Source organism: Mya arenaria, chromosome 17 (genome assembly GCF_026914265.1).
Source record: "Mya arenaria isolate MELC-2E11 chromosome 17, ASM2691426v1".
Taxonomy (NCBI): domain Eukaryota; kingdom Metazoa; phylum Mollusca; class Bivalvia; order Myida; family Myidae; genus Mya; species Mya arenaria.
In genome coordinates this window covers 43,793,277-43,821,048 of record NC_069138.1, presented here as the reverse complement: position 1 = coordinate 43,821,048, position 27,772 = coordinate 43,793,277, and the positions used below count along the sequence as shown (strand labels likewise).

The following is a 27,772-nucleotide window of genomic DNA, read 5'->3' as shown; positions in this document are numbered from 1 at the left end:
ATATAATATGTTAACTATTACATACTGTTTATGTATGTTTAAAATGATACAACACCTACTCGGTAAACTTATCTATAGACTTCCGAAGAGGGACAACGCATGTCCGTACATGGATGTAAAGTAAAAACTCTAAACGTGATTCCGGTGGAATAATTATTTATGTAAAAGATACATATGTCAATGATAAAAGTTTGTTTTTCCAAAGTGAAGATGACATTTTATGGATACGGCTTGACGGCAATATTTTTTTTCTAGATAATGATTTATTTATCGGTTTATGTTATGTTGTACCAGAGAGTAGCGGAAGATTTAACTTACAGTTAGAAAATGTTTTTGACAGATTGTTAAACTCTGTAGCATTTATTCACAATTATACGGATGGTCAGTGTAATATATTACTGTCTGGTGATTTTAACAGCCGTACATCGGATAACTCCGATTGTATTGACTTTGACCTAAATAATGACCTGCTTATACTACCTGACGATTATACGGTTGACATATCCCGTCCTAGATTCTCTCAAGATAAAGGTCACACCAATAGTAACGGTACTGCTTTTATAGATTTTTGTAAACAAACAGGTTTACGCATAGTGAATGGTCGTTGTGGCGAGGACGCGGGGATTGGTAAATTTACTTTTGTAGGGTCGAGAGGATGCAGTTTAAACGGATTATGTTTTAGTTTCGGAATCCGTGTTTGACTGCATTACTTCATTTACCGTTCATGATCCAAATTCCTTATCTGATCATTGTTTAATTGAGTATGCATTTGAAAATACCGTTAACATTGACGCTTTATCACGTGATCAGAAGTAGTCAATCATGCCTATTGAGATCACAAAGCACCCGATGACCCCTTCTTATTCTATATAAATGATGCAATCGCGTTCGAAGTCAATTTTCAAGCTCAGTGAGGTGTGACGGGATTCCACCGCTTTTAGATAGATCCCAAATCTGTATTGATATTGCGATGACGTAAGGCTTGTGTAATACATAAGCCTAATACTAGCGTCAAATAATTCATTTCAAACACAGACATCATGCAGGTTGTTTGTATATTGCTGTTTCGGATCGGATCGGATTGATCGAAGGTAAGTTGTTTTCAAATGTCATTTTTTAAGAAATTGACATACAATAGTGTTTGTGTAATATGGCTAGGTTAACATACTAAACGAACATTTGAATTTCCCACTCGCTGGTAGCGAACGCCATATGTAGCGAACGCCATTGGTTGATCTGTGGTATGCGTTTACTATAAGGAGAAATCTAAAGAAAGCTTGTTTGCAAACAATATTATCATGCCATTTATGTTTAAGCGTAGTGTTTACTTAAAAAAAAACATAATATCTATTAAACACAATAAGCCCAATTCATAAAACGAGTACATGACTCAAACTTACCGATAAATGAGTTAAATTCAATGACCTATATTTGTATTTATAATAATGTACACAATTTAACAGAGGGAAACGTACTGCATAGAGACCATAGTAAAATTTCAGTATTAAATCAGTATTTTTGTACATATGGATGATATATACACATACCCTATATGTAAATATGCGTAAATCCTACCACGATCTTTCTCAGGTCATCAGAATTGTATTTACCTTGGCAATTAATGAAACACATTCCATTAATTACTGGTTATTTTCATACTCCTTATACCACAGTATCCCCTTTCTTTCCAGCAAATTAATATTGTTTGTATAATATTAGTGTAGTTCTAATCACTATCCACAACACAAAAAAGCCCAATATTTAATATTCCTTAAATCCACAACTAAACATTATGTCTGTAAACACATACCTTTTACAGGTAAAATTATCGTCGTAATGTTAACCTATTTTATGAATGAATCCGCATTCACTGAGTCATACGAAAGGTTTATATTCACTAGGCCAATGAATTATGTACATTGTAATGGGCGCAATATTTAAACGCTTATTTTATGTATTTATTATACTTGATAATTCGATCATTAAACTGGATTTAATACACTCTATTGTTCCATTTCACAATGATTCTATATCAATCGGTACCAAACTATAGTGGTATTTTGACAAATATATTTTCAGTTGTTTCTTAAACGCACACTTTCAAATCATTTATGTGTAATCGATGAAAAAACAAATTGCCCGACCGGTTGTGTTCCTTGATCTAGGGTTTAATAGCAATAATGATAGGACATTTGCTTTACATCATTTATTTACAAATATAATTTACAAAACGTCATACAATAATAAAACGTTGTTATGCCTAAGCATTTTAACAATGTTTCAATATATCCAAGAAATAATACGCTTTCTGATAAATGAACAGATACATCATTCACACCTGTCACACAATGAACCAATTTATGACAAACGTATACAGTAGTTATACATGTATTAACGCATTGGATTGCATCACACGTAAAGTCTATTATTCCATGTCGCTGGCAGGTATCCAGGAATTGAATTTTTTTGGAAAATATTTCCATTTAACAAAGTATTGCAAATTACGTCTTTTGCCCCTCCGTTTCAATACTTTCTCTACTTTCCACGTTTGTTCAGTATCCACATGCACTTTCTGCAACTCGCTTTCATAAAATGTTCCCTTGATAGATTCATCCTGCAAATCTTTGAGTCTGTAGATCGGGAGGAATCCTCTGTGATACCGGGTTTGTACGCGAAATACCTCGCCGGAGAATGTCTCATCGTAAGCTCGTGTAAATGCTGATTTCAGATGACTAATCCGAACGTAGTCACCGATTTTAAATTTAAAAGGCTTCAATTTCAACAGATTCTTCCCTTTAGGGTTTTGTGCAAAGTATGTAGCCAATCTCACTTCTTCTTGGTTATTGTCTTTGACATCATCGGGTCGCATATCAATGGTTCTATGATAGGTATGGTTATAACTCTTTGCAATATCTTGCAGTATGGACATATAATTGTAACTATCATGATGAGTAAAGTAGCGGTACAGTTTTTGTTTGATGGTTAAAATGGCCCGCTCTGAGGTAGAAGCCTTGGTTTCGTTTTGTGTTGGAAAGTAATGCACGTCAAACTTTCGCATGAGGTCCTGAACCCGTTTTGCTTTAAACTCTTGTCCTGAAAATGCATACAGCAAAGTATAAGTTTTAGAATAGACCTTTTTAATGGATAAAATTTGCACGATGTTAGAACGTAGATGTTAACTTCATAAACATTCGGTTGAAAACATACCTTTATCCGTTATCAATTTTGCTGGATCTCGACCAGACTTTTGAAATATGTCTGCAAACGCATCTGCCACTTCCTCACCCGTTTTCCGTTGCAAAGGTCGAAGCCATACGAACTTGGAGAACGTGTCTATGACCAGCAGAATATACTTGTAATCGTCGTTCCAGTTTTCAAACTTCACCATATCGATTAGGTCAGCCATCCATACATCGTCTTTTCCCGCGCTTATAATATGGTTTCGTTGAAAGCGCCGTCGCACGGGTTTGTGAAGACTGTACGATTCTTGGTCATGCAAAAATTGCCGTATTCTGTGCATGCCTAGTTTGTATTTACCCTCTCTTTGTACAACTTTGTACAATTTCTGGGGTCCCGCAAAACTAGCAGGGTGTGATGGATCGTAATAAATGGTCTTTAAATATTCCTTCCAAGAAGTCATGTCCGCACTGATCGAGTTAATATGTATAAATGAAGTTATATTCTTTTAAACTTCATATTTATTGCTCTTCGGAATCACTACTTTCATCGTCACTTTCATCTCCGCTGTCGTCCGAAAGTTCGAATAGGTCTTGAAACTGGTGCTGATGTTTTTTAATGACTCTTTTTATTGCAGAAGGTAAACTAATGCCTTTTTGTCGTAGTTTATCTATCTGCTCAACTATAATCCTATGAGACGAATTGGTCACCAACGGCAGCCAGTACATTTCCAAGAGGCGCTGATAATTTCCAAAGAAAAGCTTTTCTTTATGCGGTTGTGTACGCTCTGTGGCCATTTCATACGAATCGTCCTCATTATAGCCATCTTCAATGTACTGGTCGTATAATTTGTTAAATTTATATCTATTTTCTTTGTGGGCGATTTCCCAGAGATGACGAAAACCATCATTTTCCTCTATATCTACGTCCATTGCATCGTCACTTTCTTCTTCAGTCTTGCGACGTTTTTCAGGCGGTTCGCCTATGGTTTCTCTTGTTTCCGGGCACCAACCACTTTTACGTGCCTTTGCACATCGTGTATTGAATCAAATAATAGTCCGCAATCATCACACGGCTTTGCCTTTTCTGCCATTGTTTCTTCTTGATCGTCGATGTGTACAGTTTGAACTCCGACCGTAGAATGATGTAATTTAGACATATCATTCTCTTTTATAACTGTCTCCCGACTTCCTTGCTCGCGATTGGTCCATTCTGGCAATACGTTTTCCCCATAGAAGTGTTTTTGTTTTAAATCGTATTTCAATCTATCATTTTCCGCAGTAAATGGTTTTAAGTCCACCAGTAAATACCCGTAGGGGTATTTTGTTGCTTTTGCGAACGCATTCATGAATTTATCCGTGTGCCCCGGGTACATTTGGCGCGCCAAAGTCATTACCGATTGGCGGTCTACTGGATTATTAAATAAAACCAGATAATGGCAGTTGCGTCTTTGAGTCGGATCTTTCGTGCCAAACAGGTTCTGATTGATAGCAACAACCGACAACGATCTATGATGGGAACCCTCCGTAAATAGATCATTTATACGTTTGTCTTTGCCAGCTTCAGAAAACAAATCATCTAAATTAAGTAAATTGTTGATTCTCGGATCGAAATATTCGTCGTCGGCCAAATCGGTAGGAATGCCTTGCACAAATTCCACTCTCGGTAACACAGTCTCCTTGATAATTGAGTACAATGGTTGCCATCTCTTATAAAGCCATATGATTCTTTGCACGCTAGGTTGAATCCTAGACGTATGATGTTGTAGCACATTCTTTACAAATGTCGTCTTTTCACACGCTGAAATTAAAAAGGAATGATATATTTTAAGTAAACATACCAATTTTAAAGTAATATTTTCATATGATTAAAAACAACACATGTTAAATTTACAAGATATATTTGGACAAACAAGTACCTGTCGGTCCCGATATCATCATAGTAAAGGGGTGTTTAAATGTCATAATTTCCTCCGGTGGTGTTGACTCTTTCTGTGGTAGTGGTGGTGGTGATAAGCCCTGTGGTGGTGGTGGTGGTGGTGGTGGTGGTGGTGATAAGCCCTGTGGTGGTGGTGGTGGTGGTGGTGGTGTCGCTCCCTGTGGTGGTGGTGGTGGTGGTGGTGTCGCTTTCTGTGGTGGTGGTGGTGGAAACGCTTCATTGAACGTCATCTTCCTTTCATAATTATCCGCCTTATGTTTGTGTTTTTGATGTCTCAGCATAGCATCCTTTCTTGAAAAACGCTGACCACAATTTGGGCACTTGGCAGGATCCATGTTATTCCTCCGATGGTTTTTGTCAGAATGATTGCTTGTTACCTTTTCTCTGCTATTTTAATTTATATCGAATGGTGATTTCAGCCAATCAAATAATAGCAACTAGGTACGCATGCGCAAGTTTATCATATAAGTTCATATATCCTCATACTGTATTTCATTTTGCAGATAGAAGTTGAACCTCGCGGATTAAGAGCAGTGCAAACACAGAAATTGGATTTAGCACAGAGAAAAAAAAAGTAAGCAGAAGTTTAATATCGCCTTTGTAGTCTCGCCTGGCTTTTTTTCAAACCATATTTCAATAGTTTAATGTATAACATAAATAAATATATTTATATGTAAAAAGAACGAAATTGTATTTTTATTTTAACCTCATTCATCGTAGTGAGAAGTCTTAACTACTAGTTCGATATAATTTCAGAACGACAGCCATGACGTACCAATGTGAGGTGTGTAATGTCACTTTCTCCAAACTGAGTCAGCTACTACAACACAGACGGACCGAGAATCACTGGCCAAAATTTACATGCCCAAGCTGCAAGAAAAGTTTCACCAGAAAAAATAACTTGAAACAACACATGAAGAAACATGAAGACGAAAATAATCATCACTGTCCAGAGTGTCTTCGTGTATTTACAAGAAGAGATGCCCTCGATGAGCATTTTAAACAACACGAAAACCAAAGCGGCGGAGGAAGAAAGAGAAGTAGTGGTGATGACGCAGATTCCAATGCCACCAATAAAAAACAAAAGTTATCAACAAAGGACGATGTGAAGGATTACTATCGTGTGGATAAAATCAGTGAAAGAAGAATAGAAAAATTCAACTCGACGGCATCATATTACAAAATATCAGTGAAAGATATGGAGATCAGAGAACTACCAAATATTATCAAGACTTTAAAACAAATTTTCCAATCAATTATTGACACTATTGCAGGCAACATACCATCGTCCGACAGAGTGAGAGTTACAATGGATAACCCCCAATTGGACTTTCCCATTGTCCTTCGATTTATGAAAAGGTCTGAACTTACAGTGGATCGACTTTTGTCAGAAATAGAAAGGGTGCTTCAGTCGTATGAACAGTTTGTGCTTGATGAAACATTTGGGTTGGAGTTTGTGCATGTGCATTTACCCAATGGAAGTGGAACTCGTGGGAAACCATTTGTGGACATATCAAAGTTGTTAAACAATAAAGCAAGTGTCCTTCAAATTAGAAATACAGACGAGCTTTGCTGTGCACGCGCCATAGTTACAGCGATTGCACGTATAGAAAAACACCCGCAATGGAATAATATACGTCTAGGCTATCATGCGCAAAAACAACTGGCACTGAACTTACACGACAAAGCCGGTGTACCTCTACAACGCTGTGGTATTGATGAAGTAAAATTGTTTCAATCAGCTCTTCCGGATTATAAAATCGTCGTTTTATCAAAGGACCATTTCAATGCTATAATCTATGAAGGGCAGGAAGACGGCATACCTATATACCTGTACTCACACAATGAACACTTTGATGTCATTACATCAGTCGCAGGGTTTTTGAATAGAAGTTACTTCTGCCTGAAATGTAAAAAGGGATACAGTAACAAAGAGCAACATGCCTGCAACAATCCTTGCGTTCACTGCCATCGTATACACGATGACGACTCTTTTAATTGGGAACATTGTATTGACTGCAATCGAAATTTTATGAATGAAACATGTTTTGCAATCCACAAACAAAACCACGATGTTGGAACTTCTACCTGCAGTATGTATTACAAATGTAAGGACTGCGGACAAGCCATAAATGTGCGAAAACATAAAAAGGCTCATGTGTGCAATGAAAAATATTGTAAAACATGTAAGGAATTCGTAGAAGAGGATCATCAGTGTTTTATGCAGCCAACCGAGGAAAGTGAATCTGAGAGGGAAACTGTTAAAAAGAAAACAAACGATACAAAATATATATTTTTCGACTTCGAGTGCACACAAGATCAGCAGCTTCAATGCGAAAATGGATATCTATCTGGGGTGCATGGGAAGTGTGTAAACTGTAATAAAGCCACTTGTGGTTCCTATAAACATCAACCGAACCTATGTGTCGCGCAAAGAGTATGTCGTCATTGCCTGAAGAACGACTTGTCAAGCGAATCGGAGTGTGAATATTGCGGAAGAAATGAATTGATTTTCAAAGGCGAACAGACCACTCAGCAGTTTTGCAAATGGCTATTTTCTGAAGAAAATGTTGGGGCCACCGTTATTTGTCATAATTTCAAAGGCTATGACAGTTATCCAATTCTACAATATCTGCATGAAAATGCCATATTACCAGAGGTCATAACAAACGGAACGAAATTTATGTCAATAAAAGTTCCCGTGTGCAAGATGCGCTTCATTGACTCCATAAACTTTATACCAATGGCGTTGGCTGATATGCCCAAAGCGTTTGGTATTGCAGAATTATCAAAGGGCTATTTTCCACATCTATACAATCGACAGGAAAATCAAACCCAGACACTTACAAGTTTACCGGATATTAAGTACTACTACCCAGATGGTATGAAAATAGACAAAAGATTGGAGTTCATAGCATGGTATGACATTCACAAAAACGATGCGTTTGATTTTCAGTATGAATTGTTAAAATACTGCCGATCAGATGTGGACATATTGAGAAAATGCTGCCTAAAGTTTCGCGAGTTGTTTCAGGACATTACACATAAGAATGATATTCCTGGCATAGATCCGTTTGAAAAATGTTTGACCATCGCCTCGGCATGTAATTTGGTATTCAGGCGAAATTTTCTAGAGCACGAAAGTATTGGTATTATTCCATCTCACGGGTACAGACCAGAGGAAAAACAATCGGTTATGGCATATCAATGGATGGCGTACCTAGCGCACGAAAAGCAGATTAACATCCAACATGGGAGAAACAACGGAGAGAAACACATTGGACCATACAAAGTAGATGGATATTACGAACGCGACGGCGAAAAAGTGGTATTAGAATTCCACGGCTGTTTTTGGCACGGTTGTTCTAAATGTTTTTCATCAAAAACAGTAAATCCTGTTAATGACATGAGTATGGGCGATTTGAATGCAAGAACCATTGTGAAAAAAGAGTTTATAGAATCTGAGGGTTACTCATACAACGCTAAATGGGAATGTGACTTCAAAAATGATATGGAGGTCAACCTGGACATGAAACAATACATACAAAAACTTGAATTTGTTGGCCCGCTTGAACCACGAGATGCCTTCTTTGGGGGCCGCACAGAAGGGTTCAAATTGTATGAAGAAGCTTCAAGTGAACAAGAAATAAACTATTATGACGTGACATCATTGTATCCGTATGTTAACAAATCTGGGAAAATACCCTTGGGACATCCCGAAATAGTCACAGAAAATTTCCAAGACATAACCCATTACGAAGGACTGATCAAGTGTAAAATCTTACCTCCTCGCGGACTCTACTTACCTGTTTTGCCCGTGAAATCGAATGGAAAACTGCTTTTCAGTTTATGCAGATCATGCGCAGACCAATATCAGCAGTCGCCGTGTCAGCATACTGATAGTGAAAGAGCTTTCCTGGGGACTTGGGTAACAGACGAGGTAAAACTGGCCATGTCGCAGGGTTACAAAATTGTGGAAATATACGAAGTTTGGCATTTTAAAGATATTTCACAATATGACCCAGACTCCAAATGTGGCGGTATATTTACTGAATACGTTAATACCTTCCTGAAACTCAAACAGGAAGCAAGTGGGTGGCCGGAATGGTGCCAAGCAGAAGAAGACGAGCAAAGATATATAAAACAATATTTTGAAAGGGAAGGGATCTGGCTTGATTATGACAAAATACAACGAAACCCCGGGTTAAGGTCACTGGCAAAACTCATGTTGAATTCATTCTGGGGGAAATTCGGTCAAAGGTCAAATTTAACCCGAACGACGTATACTGACGACCCTTCCGTCTTTATGGATATGATGACATCGGATCAACAAGAAGTGAAAAACGTCCGATTCGTCAATGAAGAGGCAGTACAATTAGATTGGGTTCACGGGAATGATTTTGTAGACGATTCCTCTCGGACAAACGTAGTGATAGCTGCATATACAACAACACAGGCCCGTCTAAAACTTTACAGCTACCTACAGCGCCTGGGTCAACGCTGTCTTTATTGTGACACGGATTCAATAATTTTTATTTCAAGACCTGGACAGTGGAGGCCATCCCTTGGGGATCATCTCGGGGATATGACTGACGAGGTTTCGGGGAATAAAATTACGAATTTTGTCACCGGCGGTCCCAAAAATTATGCTTACAAAACAGAAAGCTGTGATAAAAACGGTTACTTTTCAATTTGCAAAGTGAAAGGGATCACGCTTAATTTCAAAAACACCCTCAAAATCAATTACGATATGGTAGTAGATATGGTTAGGGGATCATCCGCAAGTTCATCTGTTCAAGTTCAAGACATGAAAATATGCAGGGACATCACACAAACTAATATTATTACAAGACAAGAAACCAAAGACTATAGAATTGTGTTTGACAAAAGGGTTATCCATGAGAATTACCTCACCTACCCTTATGGTTACTAATGCGCTGTTTTAGAATGTCATTTGTTTGTTGTATACAACTTTGATGTAAAATATAGTATGACTTTTGTTTCACATGTTCTTGTATGTGACATGTAAATGGCCCTCTAATGCTACCACTTCGTTTTGTTTAACCAATGCACTGTTTTGAATGATATTTATTTGTTGTATATAACTTTGCTGTAAGACAGTTTATGTATTTAATTTCTCATGTACATGTATTGGAATGTGACATAAATTATTAATGCTACCAATGCGTTCTTTTTTCGTGTGTCTACTGATTAACTGTGTTGCCAGAGATAATATTGCTCTGTATGAACATTTTTTACTGAGATTGAAATGAACGGAACTATTACGTCACGACTATTCAATAACAACTTTGGGATCCCGCATATTGCACCGTACTATACCTCTTGTCAATCGGTTAACGTCTGAAGTTGTTTACACTTTAATGGTATTTAATACATGTAGTATAGCTTACGTGATATAATACTGCTGATAGGGTGATTTCTTTAACCCCGGAATCACAAACATAGTTGACTATTTTGGGAAAAACGCTAATAGAACAACTATTCACATATCGATCACTTTCATGCAATTAAAATTAATGGTTCCCCATCTCTATAACAACATCATCTATCTAAAAGCGGTGGAATCCCGTCACACCTCACTGAGCTTGAAAATTGACTTCGAACGCGATTGCATCATTTATATAGAATAAGAAGGGGTCATCGGGTGCTTTGTGATCTCAATAGGCATGATTGACTACTATCAGACCGTAGAAAATGATAAGTATGAAGAGATTAATTCTAGATATAAGTGGAAAGTTAATCTTACGAATAATTATATAAATGGAATTAGCACCGATGTATTTGTTGATGAACTGAATGCACTGACTCTTTTTACAAATAATTGTTCGACGGGTAGTGACGTAGATTCTAGTTTTCACAGTTTTCCAAGCTTATGAACAATGTTACTGATGGTCTTTTTAAAACTTCTATTTATCATAATGCTAACAACTTAAATAAAACACAGCCTGGAAATAATCCTTGGTTTACTGAAGAATGCTGTCAAAAAAGAAGCATATTTTTAACATTTTTAAACAAATATCGCAATTGTCCTTCAAATGAAAATAGATTGCTTCTTGTTAAAGCTCGGTCGGAATACAAATGTACTATACAATCCTTTAAGAAAACATACCTCGCCGACAGAACAAACACTTTAGAGCAATATAGACATAATAACGCTAAACTTTACTGGAAAATGTTGAAACAGTCAGCACATGTAAAACCTCCAGACATACCATTGTCCTCTTTTGAAGTGTATTTTAAAGCAGTTAACAATCCTGGCGACCCATTTTTCCAGGCTGATGAGGATATCATGTATTTTAATGAACGATTCGTACGCGACGAATTTCAAGTTATGTTTTTGGAATTAGATGCTGAAATTAGTATAGCAGAGATAAATCAAGGTATTAAACAATTAAAACTCAGTAAAAGTGCTGGTCCAGATAATTATATAAATGAATATTTTATACATGGAAACACCGTGTTAAACCCTTTTTTACACTCACTATTTAATGTTATTTTTAAAACTGGACATTTTCCAGAAACATGGTCTGACGGTTATATAGTGCCACTACATAAGAAAGGATCAATTCATAACCCGGAAAACTACAGGGGTATTACTTTATTGAGTGTTTTGGGGAAACTTTTTACCCGCATTCTTAATAACAGATTGACATCATGGGCTGAAAATTACAATGTTTACATCGAGGCTCAGGCCGGTTTTCGCAGTGGAATGGGCACTACTGATAATATATTCGCCCTACATGGCAAAATTACACATATGATCAATCAGGGTAAAAAATTGTATTGTAGTTTCATAGATTTTAGCAAAGCTTTTGATTATGTTGAACGCAATAATCTTTGGTCTAAACTGATAAAACTTGGTATTCGCGGTAAAATGATGATAATTCTTAAAAGTATGTACTCAAGTGTTAAATCTCGTGTTAGGTTCAACAACAAGTTAAGCGAAGAGTTTTATTGCTTTTTAGGCGTTCGTCAAGGTGAATCGTTGTCTCCTTTCTTGTTTTCAATGTTTCTCAATGATATTGAAGAGCATCTAGTACTGAATGGTTTTAATGGTATCGAGATGTACATGACAAAAATGTTTATTTTATTATACGCTGACGACATTGTTGTTTTTTCTGATTCGCCCGAAGGCTTGCAAAACGGTTTAGATCATTTATATGAGTATTGTCGTAGATGGAAACTCAAAATAAATGTCCAGAAAACCAAAATAATTGTTTTCAGAAAGGGTGGCATTTTGCCAAGGAATCTACAGTTTTCATTCAATGGGGAAATTCTTGAAATAGTCAGGTCTCTTTCTTATTTAGGTGTTGTCCTTTCCTCGGGTGGTTCTTTTAGTAAAACAGAAGTAACTCTAGCTGGCAAAGCACAAAAAGCTATTTTTAAACTTAATAAATATTTATACAATTTTCCTAACGTGGGCGTGAAACACCGACTCGACCTTTTTGACAAGCTGATTGTACCTATTTTGAATTACTCTAGCGAGGTTTGGGGTTTTCATAAGGCAAATACTATCGAACGTATCCATACACAGTATTGCAAACGCATTCTTCAGGTGAAACGCTGTTCACAGAATGATTTTGTTTACGGTGTACTCGGTCGATTTGATTTAGCATACAATAGATATATTAGAATTGTTAAGTACTGGCTAAAGATTCTAACTAGTGACGACCTGAAGTATTGTAAAATTGTCTACGAAGTTTTAAAAACTGATGCTGATTTGCTTCCAAATAAGGTGTCGTGGGTAACATTACTTCAACATTTATTGTCATCATTAGGATTTTATGAAGTTTGGGTAGCTCAGGGTGTTGGTGATGCAAATGTTTTTGTAAGAATTTTTAAACAACGTTTGTGTGATACAAATGTACAAAATTGGAACGCGAGAATTGAAAATTCACCACGCAGCACTTTCTTTAAATCCATTGTTTCCTTTGGCTTTCAGTATTATTTAAAATGTAACGTATGTAATAGTTTAACCATAGCAATGTCTAGGTTACTTCTTTCATCTCATAATCTGTCTATTGAAACAGGTCGATGGCATCGTCCAAACTGTATTCCACGTCAAGACAGAAAGTGTATTACATGCAATAAATTGGAAGACGAATATCACTTTGTGATAGAATGTAATTTATATACTGAACTCCGTAATTTAAGATACATTGCAAAATATTATTGGTCCAATCCAAGTATGTATAAACTTAAACAACTTTTCGAAAGTACTAATATTACTAAACTCAGAAAGTTATGCACATACGTAGATAAGGCTTTTAAATTTAGAAAAAGTTTACAAATATAACCAACCTTCTTTTTTCCATTTTTTTTCCTTATTGTTGTTTTTACTGTTGTAATATGTTGCCTTACATTTCATTTTATGTATTGGTAAATTTGTCCTTTTGATTTGTATGTATTGAAGATCGATAATTTTGTTTTTGAAATGTGTAAATGTAAAATGTGTAAAAATTTCACTTTTCTCAGATTTCTATGTTGCACTTTGTTGACACTGTATGTAGTAGTATAGGTATATGAACACCTTCTCCGTATATGATGTCGACTTGCACCTTTATGTATTACGTTGTCTCTTACCATGTCCTTCGTTAGCTGTAAAATCTATAGTAAAATGTAAACAAGCCTTACGTGCTCCACTTGCTATGTCATTTGTAAATGTTAAATCGTGTATTTTGTTTTTCTCACGGGCCATGTGGCTTATTGAACATGTATTCAAAATAAACCATCTCTCTCTATAATAAGGTAATTTTTCATAATTATTGTAAAATACGAGTTAACACTTTACTGGTAGCGACCCCTTTTCGGCCGGAAATGGAGGTTTTTCCTATGTTACTTTTGACATAAGATAGCTACTACGATAAAACTTTACACCTAGACAGGTTGGCTCTTCCGACAAAAACTGTGTATCTTTTAAAATAGCTAGGGATTCCGAATATTCCCACGTGCAAAGTAGCCCTATAACTTCGCTAAAATAAGCACCCTACTGTACCAACTATTCGCCCACCCCATAAATTCGCTTTTTTTGCGATATTTTTCGTATATTTCTCTCTAAACTATATCTTCAAACATTTTTATTTTATTTGACCAGTCCAGCGACCGTTTAAAACGATAATTGATCAATAAATATAATATGTTAACTATTACATACTGTTTATGTATGTTTAAAATGATACAACACCTACTCGGTAAACTTATCTATAGACTTCCGAAGAGGGACAACGCATGTCCGTACATGGATGTAATGATTAATTCAAATTTGAGTTGCTTCCCTTAAACGAAAAATTCGGCGATTACTTCACCGTTTTCAGTTAACCATTTGCTTTTTCGAAAATTGAACGTAAAATACAGCAATTTATGGTATTTGTATACTTTAACACCGGTTATATACTTTATAATGACAGATCAATTATGTCGTCTGATATTGCAAATGAAATTTCTTACAGGGCCTCATGCAAAAGAGCGCGCGCGTGATGACGTCATCCCTGCGTGCAACTTACAAGGTCAAAAATGTAAACAAAGTTTATTTGGGTCGAATTCCACATACTACTTACATTTGAACGCAAAAACAGCTGATATCTGTCAAAAATGATGCAGCAATGAAACGTCAGACTGATTTGTGTAAAATATTTCGTTTTGACTGGTTTTAACTGGGTGGGCGAAAAAGTGGTACGGGCGAATAATAGGTCGCTAACCAGATAACTGGCATAATAATATGGTTCATCGTATCAAAATTATATATTTTATTCTTGTATTAACGAATGAATATGCTGGACTAACATAACACAATCATTGGTGGCTCTACCTAAGAGTCACTCGACACTAGCTGTTAAACTGAGTTACAAAAATAAACCAAAAAATAATAGAGCTGCAAAAGGCTGACCTTTCTCATACGATGGTCGGAGCAAAGAGGCCTGTATAACCATGTACTTTGTAGAGGGCGCGCACTGCGGCCAATCAGATCAGTATAATATGTTACGTCATGCAATTGCTCGCAATATGGTTATAGAGCACCATTAATTAAATGCATTACAAAGATACCAATAACGAAAGTTATCCTTAAAGGAATAACTTGAAATACAATGTTGTTTTATATGAAATACTGAAACTTTTTATTCGTTCAACAAACTATTTGACTTTCAAAGATACCTGTAATATTTGTGAATATAGCGTCGAATCGTCGATCGTTCATCTTGATAGATTGATCAAGTCTATCAAAACCAGATTTCGTCATGTTTTCAAATCTTTCCAATACAGCCTTTGAATTGTCCAATTCGGTTTCCAAATCGTCGTGTTTCGTTCTAAGACCGTGTATTTTCTTTACTGAATTGTCCATCTCAGTTTCAACGTAGGTTTGTCTGTTTTCCAGCACTTCTAATTTACCGAGAATTTCCTCCATCTTGCTATCTGTTTTCACTATTTTTTCCAACATTTTCTCCTCGTTGTCAAACCAATTGTAACATCTCGGTTCCTTCACGTCACACAGTGAATATTCAATGACGAGAAATATGACAAATAGTTTCCGGACACGTTTGCAGAGATACATTTTCAGGGTAAATTTTCTTTCCGAATCGTTGTAGCAGCTTCGAATCAAATCGCCGTTTGCAAACAGTCAGGTTTGTTGTTAGCCTCTTATAAACAACTTTGAAACTGTACTAGTGAAACGGTTATACATTCAAAAATAAATTAAAGCCAGATGTTTATTTTAATTTTGCACTGGGAGCTTAATTATACGAGACAATAGTTGTGGAATCATCATAAAAAAATTCTGAAAAGGTAATGTGAATAAACAATAAGACGTCTTTTTATTTAATGATTTTGCTCGTTACTTGTATTTTGAAGACCCAAAGGTCAATAATTACTTCTTGCATAAAAGTTACTCGACGACAATCATGAAATAGTGAGAACGAAGTTGTCAATCAATATTGTGTGAAGTAAGCTAAACATACGACATTAGACATTGGACATTTAAGATCGAATGTTGTGCTGGCAACGACATTGGACATTGGACATTCAAAATCGAATGTCATGCCAGCACGACATTTGACATTGGACATTGGGATTTCAAAAATGAATGTCGTGCTGGCACGACATTGGACATTGGACATTCAAAATCGAATGTTGTGCTGGCACCACATTGTACATTGGACATTCAAAAGTGAAAGTCGTGCTAGCACGACATTGGACATTCAAAATCGAATGTTGTGCAGGCACGACATTGGGCATTGGACATTCAAAATTGAAAATCGTGCTGGCACGACATTGGACATTCAAAAATGAATGTCATGCCAGCACGACATTGGACATTGGACATTCAAAAGTGAAAGTCGTACTAGCACGACATTGGACATTCAAAATCGAATGTTGTGCTGGCACGACATTGGACATTCAACATCAAAAGTCGTGCTGGCACGACATTGGACATTGGATATTCAAAAATGAATGTCGTGCCAGCACGACATTGGACATTGGAATTTCAAAAATGATTGTCGTGCTAGCACGACATTGGACATTCAAAATCGAATGTTGTGCTGGCAGGACATTGGACATTGGACATTCAAAAATGAATGTCATGCCAGCACGACATTGGACATTGGACATTGGGATTTCAGAAATGAATGTCGTGCTGGCACGACATTGGACATTGGACATTCAAAATCGAATGTTGTGCTGGCACCACATTGTACATTGGACATTCAAAAGTGAAAGTCGTGCTAGCACGACATTGGACATTCAAAATCGAATGTTGTGCTGGCACGACATTGGACATTGGACATTCAAAATTAAAAATCGTGCTGGCACGACATTGGACATTGGACATTCAAAAATGAATGTCATGCCAGCACGACATTGGACGTTGGACATTCAAAAGTGAAAGTCGTGCTAGCACGACATTGGACATTCAAAATCGAATGTTGTGCTGGCACGACATTGGACATTCAACATCAAAAGTCGTGCTGGCACGACATTGGACATTGGACATTCAAAAATGAATGTCGTGCTGGCACGACATTGGACATTGGAATTTCAAAAATGATTGTCGTGCTGGCACGACATTGGACATTCAAAATCGAATGTTGTGCTGGAACGACATTGGACATTGGACATTGGTATTTCAAAAATCAAAGTCGTGCTAGCACGACATTGGACATTGAACATTCAACATCGAATATTGTGCTGGCACGACATTGGACATTGGACATTCAAAATCGAATGTTGTGCTGGCACGACATTCAAAATCGAATGTTGTGCTGGCACGACATTGGACATTGGACATTCAAAAGTGAATGTTGTGCTGGCACGACATTGGACATGGGACATTCAAAATCGAATGTTGTGACTAATTGAGTCGATAAAAAATAAGTCGACAGGCAGTAATAGGTTACTTATTCGGCTCATTGACAATATTTCGTGTTATAATACGTAAAACCAGATAAAGTAAATGTAGGAACGATTACATTTATATTTTTTGGAATCATCAATGCATGTGTATATTTTCCATATGTCATTATATACTGTGAATATAATTATCTTCACTTCGTTTATAAATGGTACTGGATGTGTAGCAGTGGTGTGTAAACAATTAAGCTAATTAAAAGTATGCAATTTCGAAAGCATTATCACTGTTTGTCTACATATAATCCACGACCATTCATAAGTATATTCATTTGAATCTTTCTCTGCATATGTCACATCATGTCTATCTGAATCATGCTTAAGTTTCAAATATTGCGATGGAATCGTAATGACAATGCTCTCTTGGTGTTTATAAATATATAATGAGTCATTGTTTTTGTGATCTCTAACCCTTTTCAAATAATTTTAAGACAATATCTCAAAAAAATTAATTCCGAAAATTGCATGCCATCCGAATAAATTTAAAGTCGGTAGAAAACATTCATTCATAAAACATGTCATACATTAATTTGAATGTGCCAGCACGACTTTCATTTTTGAATGTCCAATGTCGTACTGGCACGACATTCATTTATGACTGTCGAATGTCCAATGTCATGCCAGCACGACTTTCAATTTCCAATGTCCAATGTCCAATGTCGTTCCAGCACAACATTCGATTTTAAATGTCCAATGCCGTGCCAGCACAAAATTCGATTTTGAATCATTTTTGAAATCCCAATGTCAAGCACGACTTTCAGTTTTGAATGTCCAATGTCCAATGTCGTGCCAGCACAACATTCGATTTTGAATGTCCAATGTCATTCATTTTTGAAATCCCAATGTCCAATGTCGTGCTGGCACGACATTCATTTCTGAATGTCCAATGTCGTGCCAGCACGACTTTCAATTTTGAATGTCCAATGTCGTGCCAGCACAACAGTCGATTTTTGAATGTCCATTGTCCAATGTCATGCTAGCACGACTTTCACTTTAAAATGTCCAATGTCCAATGTCGTGCCAGCACAACATTCGATGTTGAATGTCCAATGTCCAATGTCGTGCCAGCACAAAATTCGATGTTGAATGTCCAATGTCCAATGTCGTGCTAGCACGACATTCATTTTTGAAATACCAATGTCCAATGTCGTGCCAGCACAACATTCGATTTTGAATGTCCAATGTCGTGCTAGCACGACATTCATTTTTGAAATACCAATGTCCAATGTCGTGCCAGCACAACATTCGATTTTGAATGTCCAATGTCCAATGTCGTGTTAGCACGACTTTCACTTTTGAATGTCCAATGTCATGCCAGCACAACATTCGATTTTGAATGTCCAATGTCCAATGTCGTGCTAGCACGACTTTCACTTTTGAATGTCCAATGTCCAATGTCGTGCCAGCACAAAATTCGATGTTGAATGTCCAATGTCCAATGTCGTGCTAGCACGACATTCATTTTTGAAATACCAATGTCCAATGTCGTGCCAGCACAACATTCGATTTTGAATGTCCAATGTCCAATGTCGTGCTAGCACGACTTTCACTTTTAAAAGTCCAATGTCCAATGTCATGCCAGCACAACATTCGATTTTGAATGTCCAATGTCCAATGTCGTGCTAGCACGACTTTCACTTTTGAATGTCCAATGTCCAATGTCGTGCCAGCACAACATTCGCTTTTGAATGTCCAATGTCCAATGTCGTGCTAGCACGACTTTCACTTTTGAATGTCCAATGTCCAATGTCGTGCCAGCAAAATATTCGATTTTGAATGTCCAATGTCCAATGTCGTGCTTGCATGACATTCATTTTTGAAATCCCAATGTCCAATGTCCATTGTCGTGCTGGCACGACATTCAATTTTGAATGTCCAATGTCCAATGTCGTGCTAGCACGACTTTCACTTTTGAATGTCCAATGTCGTGCCAGCACAACATTCGATTTTGAATGTCCAATGTCCAATTTCGTGCCAGCACAACATTCGATTTTGAATGTCCAATGTCCAATGTCGTGCCAGCACAAAATTCGATGTTGAATGTCCAATGTCAAATGTCGTGCTAGCACGACATTCATTTTTGAAATACCAATGTCCAATGTCGTGCCAGCACAAAATTCGATGTTGAATGTTCAATGTCCAATGTCGTGCTAGCACGACATTCATTTTTGAAAATACCAATGTCCAATGTCGTGCCAGCACAACATTCGATTTTGAATGTCCAATGTCGTGCTAGCACGACTTTCACTTTTTAATGTCCAATGTCCAATGTCCTGCCAGCACAACATTCGATTTTGAATGTCCAATGTCCAATGTCGTGCTTGCATGACATTCATTTTTGAAATCCCAATGTCCAATGTCCAATGTCGTGCTGGCACGACATTCATTTTTGAATGTCCAATGTCGTGCTAGCACGACTTTCACTTTTGAATGTCCAATGTCCAATGTCGTGCCAGCACAACATTCGATTTTGAATGTCCAATGTCGTGCCAGCACAACATTCGATTTTGAATGTCCAATGTCGTGCTAGCAAGACATTCATTTTTGAAATCCCAATGTCCAATGTCGTGCCAGCACAAAATTCATTTTTGAATGTCCAATGTCGTGCTAGCACGACTTTCACTTTTGAATGTCCAATGTCCAATGTGGTGCCAGCACAACATTCGATATTGAATGTCCAATGTCCAATGTCGTGCCAGCACAACATTCGTTTTTGAATGTCCAATGTCGTGCCAGCACAACATTCGATTTTGAATGTCCAATGTCCAATGTCGTGCTAGCACAACATTCATTTTTGAAATCCCAATGTCCAATGTCGTGCCAGCACAAAATTCATTTTTGAATGTCCAATGTCGTGCTAGCACGACTTTCACTTTTGAATGTCCAATGTCCAATGTGGTGCCAGCACAACATTCGATTTTGAATGTCCAATGTCCAATGTCGTGCCAGCACGACATTCATTTTTGAAATCCCAATGTCCAATGTCGTGCTGGCACGACATTCATTTTTGAATGTCCAATGTCGTGCCAGCACGACTTTCAATTTTGAATGTCCAATGTACAATGTCGTGCCGTCACAACATTCGATTTTGAATGTCCAATGTCCAATGTCGCATGTTTAGCCACATTCACACAGCTATTAAAACCACTTTTTAGGTAATGAATTTCTTCGTTTTATTTTCATTTTGCAATGACAAACGCGTACTTACTGAAAACCCCAGCTGCAGAAAGAGTGATCGGAGAGTTGCTGGATTTTGAAGGAGTTTATGGATGACTTATTAGGATGCGGGGTTATGCGCGGTACGCAAACAATTATAAATCATAATTGGCATTATTGAGTACGCAGACTCTCAAACAAGTATTTATTACGCAGGATTCGGGTAAAACTTGTCAGAAGGCATATTCGGTATCAAACGTCCCATCCACTTTACTTGCATCCTTAAGAATATTTGATACAATTGCAATATGGTTCGATAACTTGTTTGACCTAAAGTGTGATTTAATGTGTTCAAATTGCATTTACCTCCACCAAAGTTTACATCCTTTTCACTTATATCCTTAGAACTGTGAGAGATGTAGTTTGACATAATGTTTCATTAAATTTGGTCCAATTTTATCGATTTTTACCAATCCATTTTGTAGTCTACCAATCTTTTCTAGGATATTTGATGACTGTTTTGCTTACCAATTGTCCCTTTATACAGGCTGTTTTAGAATGTTATTTTGTTGGACAAGGTCCAATTTTATAACATTCACATGACATTACAATTCATCCCTATTCACATTCTTTCAAGCAGCAACAGTTTATCTGTGATATTACTCCAGTCCTACCAAAATTACACAAGCGGATATAATTGACATGACCATTTGTGCCATTTATCCCAACATTGCATTCGGGTTATACTGTACGTATAGCATATAAAACAAAACTGTTTGTTTCGAAATAAATCATACTACAGTCAATAATAATTAATAGAAAACTTGATCATACGATGAAAACGTTTAAAAATGAATTTTTCTTATACTTTCAAAGTAACAATTAAAGGTATAATTATTTCCTTACTGAACTACAGATTTCCAGAAATTTTGGTCAATTACACGTCTTAAAACTAATAAATGATGTGCGTATACGCTATTAACATGAACAATTTTTAAAAATTGTATCGTCCGTTAAAAAAAGTGCATTTTTGCAATAGCATTACCTGCTAAACGCTTCCGGTGATGCATGTATTTTCACAAAATAAATGGTAGGTGTTGTCAAATTTCGGTCTTTCATATAATAAATCATGTTGCCCAAACAATCAATTTCGCAATTCCATCTTAGACTGAACACAAAATCTACGTACAGAGCGGTTTCGATGATTCAAAATATGAAATAATTCGTAAAAACACCCTGAACGTTGCATGCTGGCAAACTGGCTCAAAACTTATGAAAAGTCAGAGAACTCAGTTATAAAGCATTAAATCAATTTTTCCAGTGAACCGCTGTCAAGTTCTAGGTAAAATCCCACCTCCATTGCTCATTAAATAGAACATATTAAGCTGAAAACTTATCGGCTTACGAACGCTATAATACATTAGCAGACGTATTGATAATATTTTGTTTGCCCATCTGCTTGTATCATATTATAAGCTATAGAGAAAACGCGTGCTATTACTGTTTCATGCGATGGTTCGGTGTCCGTCGTCCGTGCGTTCGTGCGTGAAACACGATACAGTCTTCAGTTTTGATTGTATCTTTATCAAACTTACATACTAGCTAGAGATTCACGATCCGCCCATGCATAATTGGATTATGGCCCTTCCAATGCTGCAGAATATTCGAAGGTAGACAAATTTAAACAGATGGTTGTGTATTATTTTAGTAGTTTTCCCTTTGTTCGAAAGCATTAATATTATCTAAGGGGGACAAATTGGAACGGAGAGTTGTGTATAATTGTATTAATTGCCCCGTGTGAAACACGTTCACTATACAACCAAAATAATCATGCAAATAGAGCATAGGCCCTTATGGGCCTCTTGTTTTTGTTTCAATGAACACTGATTTATCAGCCTATAATGATATACGTTTTGGTTATAAGACAACGAGTCTTCTGGTTATGAATAGCGTCGCAGCCCCTTTTTGACTATTTATATATTTTATATTTATTCAATTATATACTGAGCCTTGTCTTTGTCTTCCGGAGTAATGATTAATCAGTTTTACCTAGAAAGATCACTCGAATGCAGGATGAAACTAATACAGAACTCTTGGTCTCTAGTACATCAAACATTTGTAGATGGTCGAAAAGGTTTGTAAATTTGTATTTAAATCCATGTGTATAATAGTTATCTTAAAAAGTTGTTGATTATCTTGGTTACGGAAAAGTCAAACGTAAAATTACCTTAATCCCCAAATTAATAACTTACCCTTCAAGCGCATAAATAAGAGCAAAGGGTACCATTATTTACCAACGAAAAATATTTTTTAAAAATCTCGATCAAGATTAAGATCCTTATCTCATTATCTGTATAAAAAACGTGGTAGATATGATAATATAAGCAGGAAAGATAGAGTGTGTAGAATATGTTTACAAAATAGTGTAGAATCAGAATAGCATTTCCTGCCATGCTGCAGAGTTTACACAGAAATAAGAAAAAAGCATTATGCAGTTTAGTAGGCCATCACAGACCCACTAAAACAAATTATGTAAAATGATAATAAGAAATCTGGAACAATCTTGTAAAATATATTTACTTTGCATTGAAAATTAGAAATGAATCATTCAATAATTACCTGCTTCTTAATAAGATAGTTTAAAAATAAGGCGTTGAATTGTTCTTGTTTTTTTAGTTACAGTAATTCAAACTTTTACTGCTTTTGTCTTGATACACAGTATATATTTCTGTTTTAATGTATGTGTAGTGTTTGCCATCCTACCAAAGTCAAACTTGTCGATATGCCAATTAAATCTGAACTGAGTATTTAAATTTAAAAAAATCAATTAAACCAACATAGGCCTTATTTGTGATCCGACACCCTTGTGATGTGAGCGGTGTACAAACATTGGAATAAACATTTGACTATCTGCTAACAATGTAGATCTGATATAAAATGTTTTACTCCGTTTTGTCAGGATATTTCCCTATAAAACAAATATTAATTAAGAGCATACAGTTAGTATAGGACATTTCACCACAATCAGTTAGTTAAACTGAATTAATTGTAATAAGACCCGACTCATTCAACGAATAATTGTTACAAATAGAACAAGAAAAAAGTTGATGCATAGCATCGAGTCGGCGCAATGAAATTAGAAGAAAAACGTGCATGCAGATAACCAAAAATGGTTATTATTTCAATGATAATATTTTGTTTTATGTTGGGTGTACATATGGACATTATCGTTAATAATATTGTTACAATAGTTTAAGCCCGGAATTAAAGATATTCTGTTTTTTCCCCAAGCTAATCCTCCGGTTAAAACTAAATTATAACAAAAATATTAGGGATGCAAACGAATATTCGAAAATTCGATCGAACGTTTGGTATTCGAATGTCAAAATCAGTATTCGAATATTCGATTTTTTTAGTAACTAAAAAATAAACCTACCACTGTCATGTTGTGTATAATTTTCGTTTCTTTTGTTTTTACAACAAATGTTCCCTAGTATCGGAGGCGTATTTTTAAAATATACATACGTTTCTTCGGATAAAATAGAGTCATTGGTCTAATACATAGATTTCAATAGCATGAAATTCACCTTTTATTTGTACCGGCATTTTATGTTAATTCCTTGCTTTATATTTTGTAGAAGTTTTTGTAACACATTTCACTCATTATGAGTGTATAGAACGGGATACAAACACTATACATCTAAGGGGAATTATCTGGAGTTCATGTCTTCGAATGACATTTTCAAAACAAACAATTAAGCTCAAGATTAATATTTCAAAACTCGGCATTTTTGCTGTCACCAAGGGAGATTACTGCGTAGGAGGTGTACAAACATAACGGATATTTTAATAGTACCGTGTAACCTTCATCTATTTTGATATCAATCGGAACAACTCGGCCTGTATCTTTCTCGGAGATGGCCGAGTTGTTATGATTGAGTTGGTATGTGGCCTGTATCTTTCTCGGAGATGGCCGAGTTGTTATGATTGAGTTGGTATTTAAAATCAAAATTTTCAAAATGATAAGCAGGGCTGTTATAATTTAAGGTTTCAATATGAATTAAAGTGTAAAGTTCTATAAAACAAACTAAACTTCATATTTTATCATGCAACGTGGAAACTATTGAAATCATTGTTCTGCAATTTATGAACTAGTCCCTAAGTTAGAATATTTCTAAAGTAATATCAAATATAGTCGGCGCCCTTCTGGGCGCCGACTAATCAACTCCATCGTTTTACAGTCATTGCGGGCGACCAACAAATCAAAGGGCTTAAAGCGTTTAAAGGCCTGCTACGTTTTGTGAGTATAGTCAGGTAAATGGAAAATCTTATTCATAAGGTAGAATATACATGCTCATAAATTCCTTTGTAAATTCTTTTAGATTTGGTGTCGATACTAAATTAAATCAAGACCATGGAGTATCAGTCATAAGAAATACTTATTTAATATGGCGTCTTTATTAAATTCACAGGTATGATGACTTATTCATCGATTGCTTTGGTCTCTCATACAAGATCATTCGGAGCTCCTCGACCATTTTTTTCAAAAACAACCTCGGATGTATTTGGACGGTTTACATTCTCAAAAGGTGGAACGTTTAAGTCCGCTGCAAATAGATCGCGTAGTAATTTTATTTAGTAGTTAAACTTTATGACTAAACTCTCGGGAATCTTAATTATGTTTGCAATAAAACACTTCACTAGCAATCAATTTAAACCGAGATCAATGAATACAACTCTTAAACACTACATTTAATTAATGATATTATTAGGAAAAACACGACCTACTTCAACTGATGTACCGGCATACATCCGAGGTTGTTTAAAAAAAATGGCCGAAGAGTTCCGAATGATACAAGATAACCTCTTAGATCATAAAGCACATGTTCTACAATTTACAATTTGATTTAATTCTTTATCGGTAACATTAATAAAGTGTATGCTCTACTGCACTTTTACGGTGGCATAAAATAGCCATACGTGCGTTCTTAAGCGCGTTAAACGACTTACGTTTCTCCCACCTCAGATAAGAAGATCCAAAAATTTAACCATGCTAGAAGTTCTTGAGCAAAGATAAAAAGCCCGTATAGAACTTCTTTTTAATGGTCATCACATTGTAATTACCTCCCTTGTTGAAGACTGTCGTCTGTAGCATCATTGAAACCATGTCTTGTGGCAATATTTAGAATCCTAATTAATTATTTCTCGCTTCAAATGTCACCATAAAAAGGTTTTTACGCACCTTTCAAGAAAAAATGTTTCACTCTCCTCAGAACTATTTAATGACCGATTTCACTATTAACATAATCTGAATCACTGCGCGCATATCCATGACAACCACGAATTATTAAATATCCATACGCATTTAACTTTACTACGCACAAAGGAGTTCCAGCAAAAAAAACATTTTTACTTAATTTTGTTTAATTGAGTTGAGAGAAAAAGCATCTACCATAGCCGCTCGTTAAACCTCGATTCCGCAAAATACCCTACGCTCGGGTTGGGATGAGCCTATCTTACGTTCTCGGCCATGGAAGGTACTTATAATCTCGTTAAAACGACTGACGTACGACTAACGTATCTCGTTTCTCGTTAAAACGACTAGCGTATCTCGTTAAAACGACTGACGTATACCGTTAAAACAGTTATATATCCGTAGAAGTTTAATTTCTATGATGAGTATTTGAAAGGATAACCTAAATAATTATTTACAATTGATATGTATATATGCAAAAAATTGGTTTGATTTGCGTAAGAGAATCACATGATTAGTATCTTTTCAATGGGTGTGACGGTGTCCAATAAGTTGACTATAGCACCATGAAATTCATGCTTTGGAACACGTTGTTTACATGTTTTAGGTAAGTAAAACAAATGCTTCAAACTGTCCATTATGTCAGCGAAATAAACAGCCTTGACACTGTGGGCCTCGCAATAGTTCCTTCTCTGACATAATGGACAGTTTTCGGCCTTTCACCCATACATATCACTTTACCCTATACCTCGATATTTGGTAATACATGAACGCACCTGGCAAGCAAAGTATGTAATGCTATTCCTTGGTATTCTCTGTTGTCTACACCAATTGCCTAGTCAAAACAATTGTGAATGTAATACGAATATGACATTTAATGCAGAACAATCCATTTCTAGAACGCACATATGAAGTACGGTGCTATATATTGCTCCTCTATTTACCCCAGGACTAATTTTTCCCTGGGGTTAATTTGGTGTAAGCTTGCCCACGGGGGAAATGTATCGATGAGAACAAATTTGACCTTGGGATATTTTGTGGACACTTTTGCATAGAAATTGAGAAAGGGTAATATTTTCAATAAAAAGACAATAGTTTGTGATAGAAAAATACAATTATCATATTGATAAAGCTATTGTAAAGCGAATTGTGTCAATTAATCATAGTAAATAGTATTACCTGTCAATACAAAATATGTTTATTTGTGAAGTTTTCATGGGTTGAACTATTCCTCTGTCAACAGTATGAACTGTTTCCCTCCCAATTTTATTGGAGACGAAATATCATTTACATTTTTTATTCTGGATCACCTAATAAATAGTTATTTCCTTTTTTGTTTAGATATGTGTTTGATCAAGTAATGAACATTTTTTCACACTAGGTTTGGGTAACAGTCAACACTGGTGTCACGTGGTGTCGTGGATGACATTTTGAACTATAGATGTTATTCAAATAACATGAAACAACTGTATTCTATTATATTTTGCTTAAGTCATCATCCATGCAGTAGAACATTTAGAGAAATCAACATTCAATCAATGTAAGTCTGTTGACAGCATTCGTCAGTGCCCAGATAAGACCTTTAATTCGAAACTTGCCTTATCCTCAAATGGCTTGCGTTATTTTGTTCAGCTCGAGAAATTCATCTCCGTATAAAATTACAAATGGCGATACATTTTTTTTATGCTGAATATTATATCGGTCGATTACTTTACGCTAATGTCAATTTTCCACACCATAAATTGATACAATTTGGCCAAATCATACTTATGCAAATTCATTGGAGATAACGATGCCTCAATGTATACAGATCGTTGAGTACTTAAG

At 36.2% G+C, this 27,772-nt stretch overlaps 1 protein-coding gene across 8 annotated transcripts in view; it reads right to left on the bottom strand.

The window, feature by feature from the left end:
• Positions 1 to 21,216, bottom strand: part of LOC128222691 (complement C1q-like protein 4) — a 33,351-nt gene extending 12,135 nt beyond the window's left edge. Inside the window, exons 1-2 of one of the 8 annotated variants that reach the window (XM_052931781.1) lie at positions 21,058 to 21,190; positions 15,289 to 15,789 (exon numbers count right to left, since the gene is read on the bottom strand). In XM_052931781.1, the coding sequence (XP_052787741.1) occupies positions 15,289 to 15,685 (397 nt within the window). In that variant the 5' untranslated portion in view covers positions 15,686 to 15,789; positions 21,058 to 21,190. Of the gene's footprint in view, positions 1 to 15,288; positions 15,908 to 20,743 lie in introns of all 8 variants that reach the window. The other 7 variants (XM_052931777.1, XM_052931782.1, XM_052931780.1 and 4 more) reach the window with 7 other exon arrangements.
• Positions 21,217 to 27,772: the final 6,556 nt, after the last annotated feature.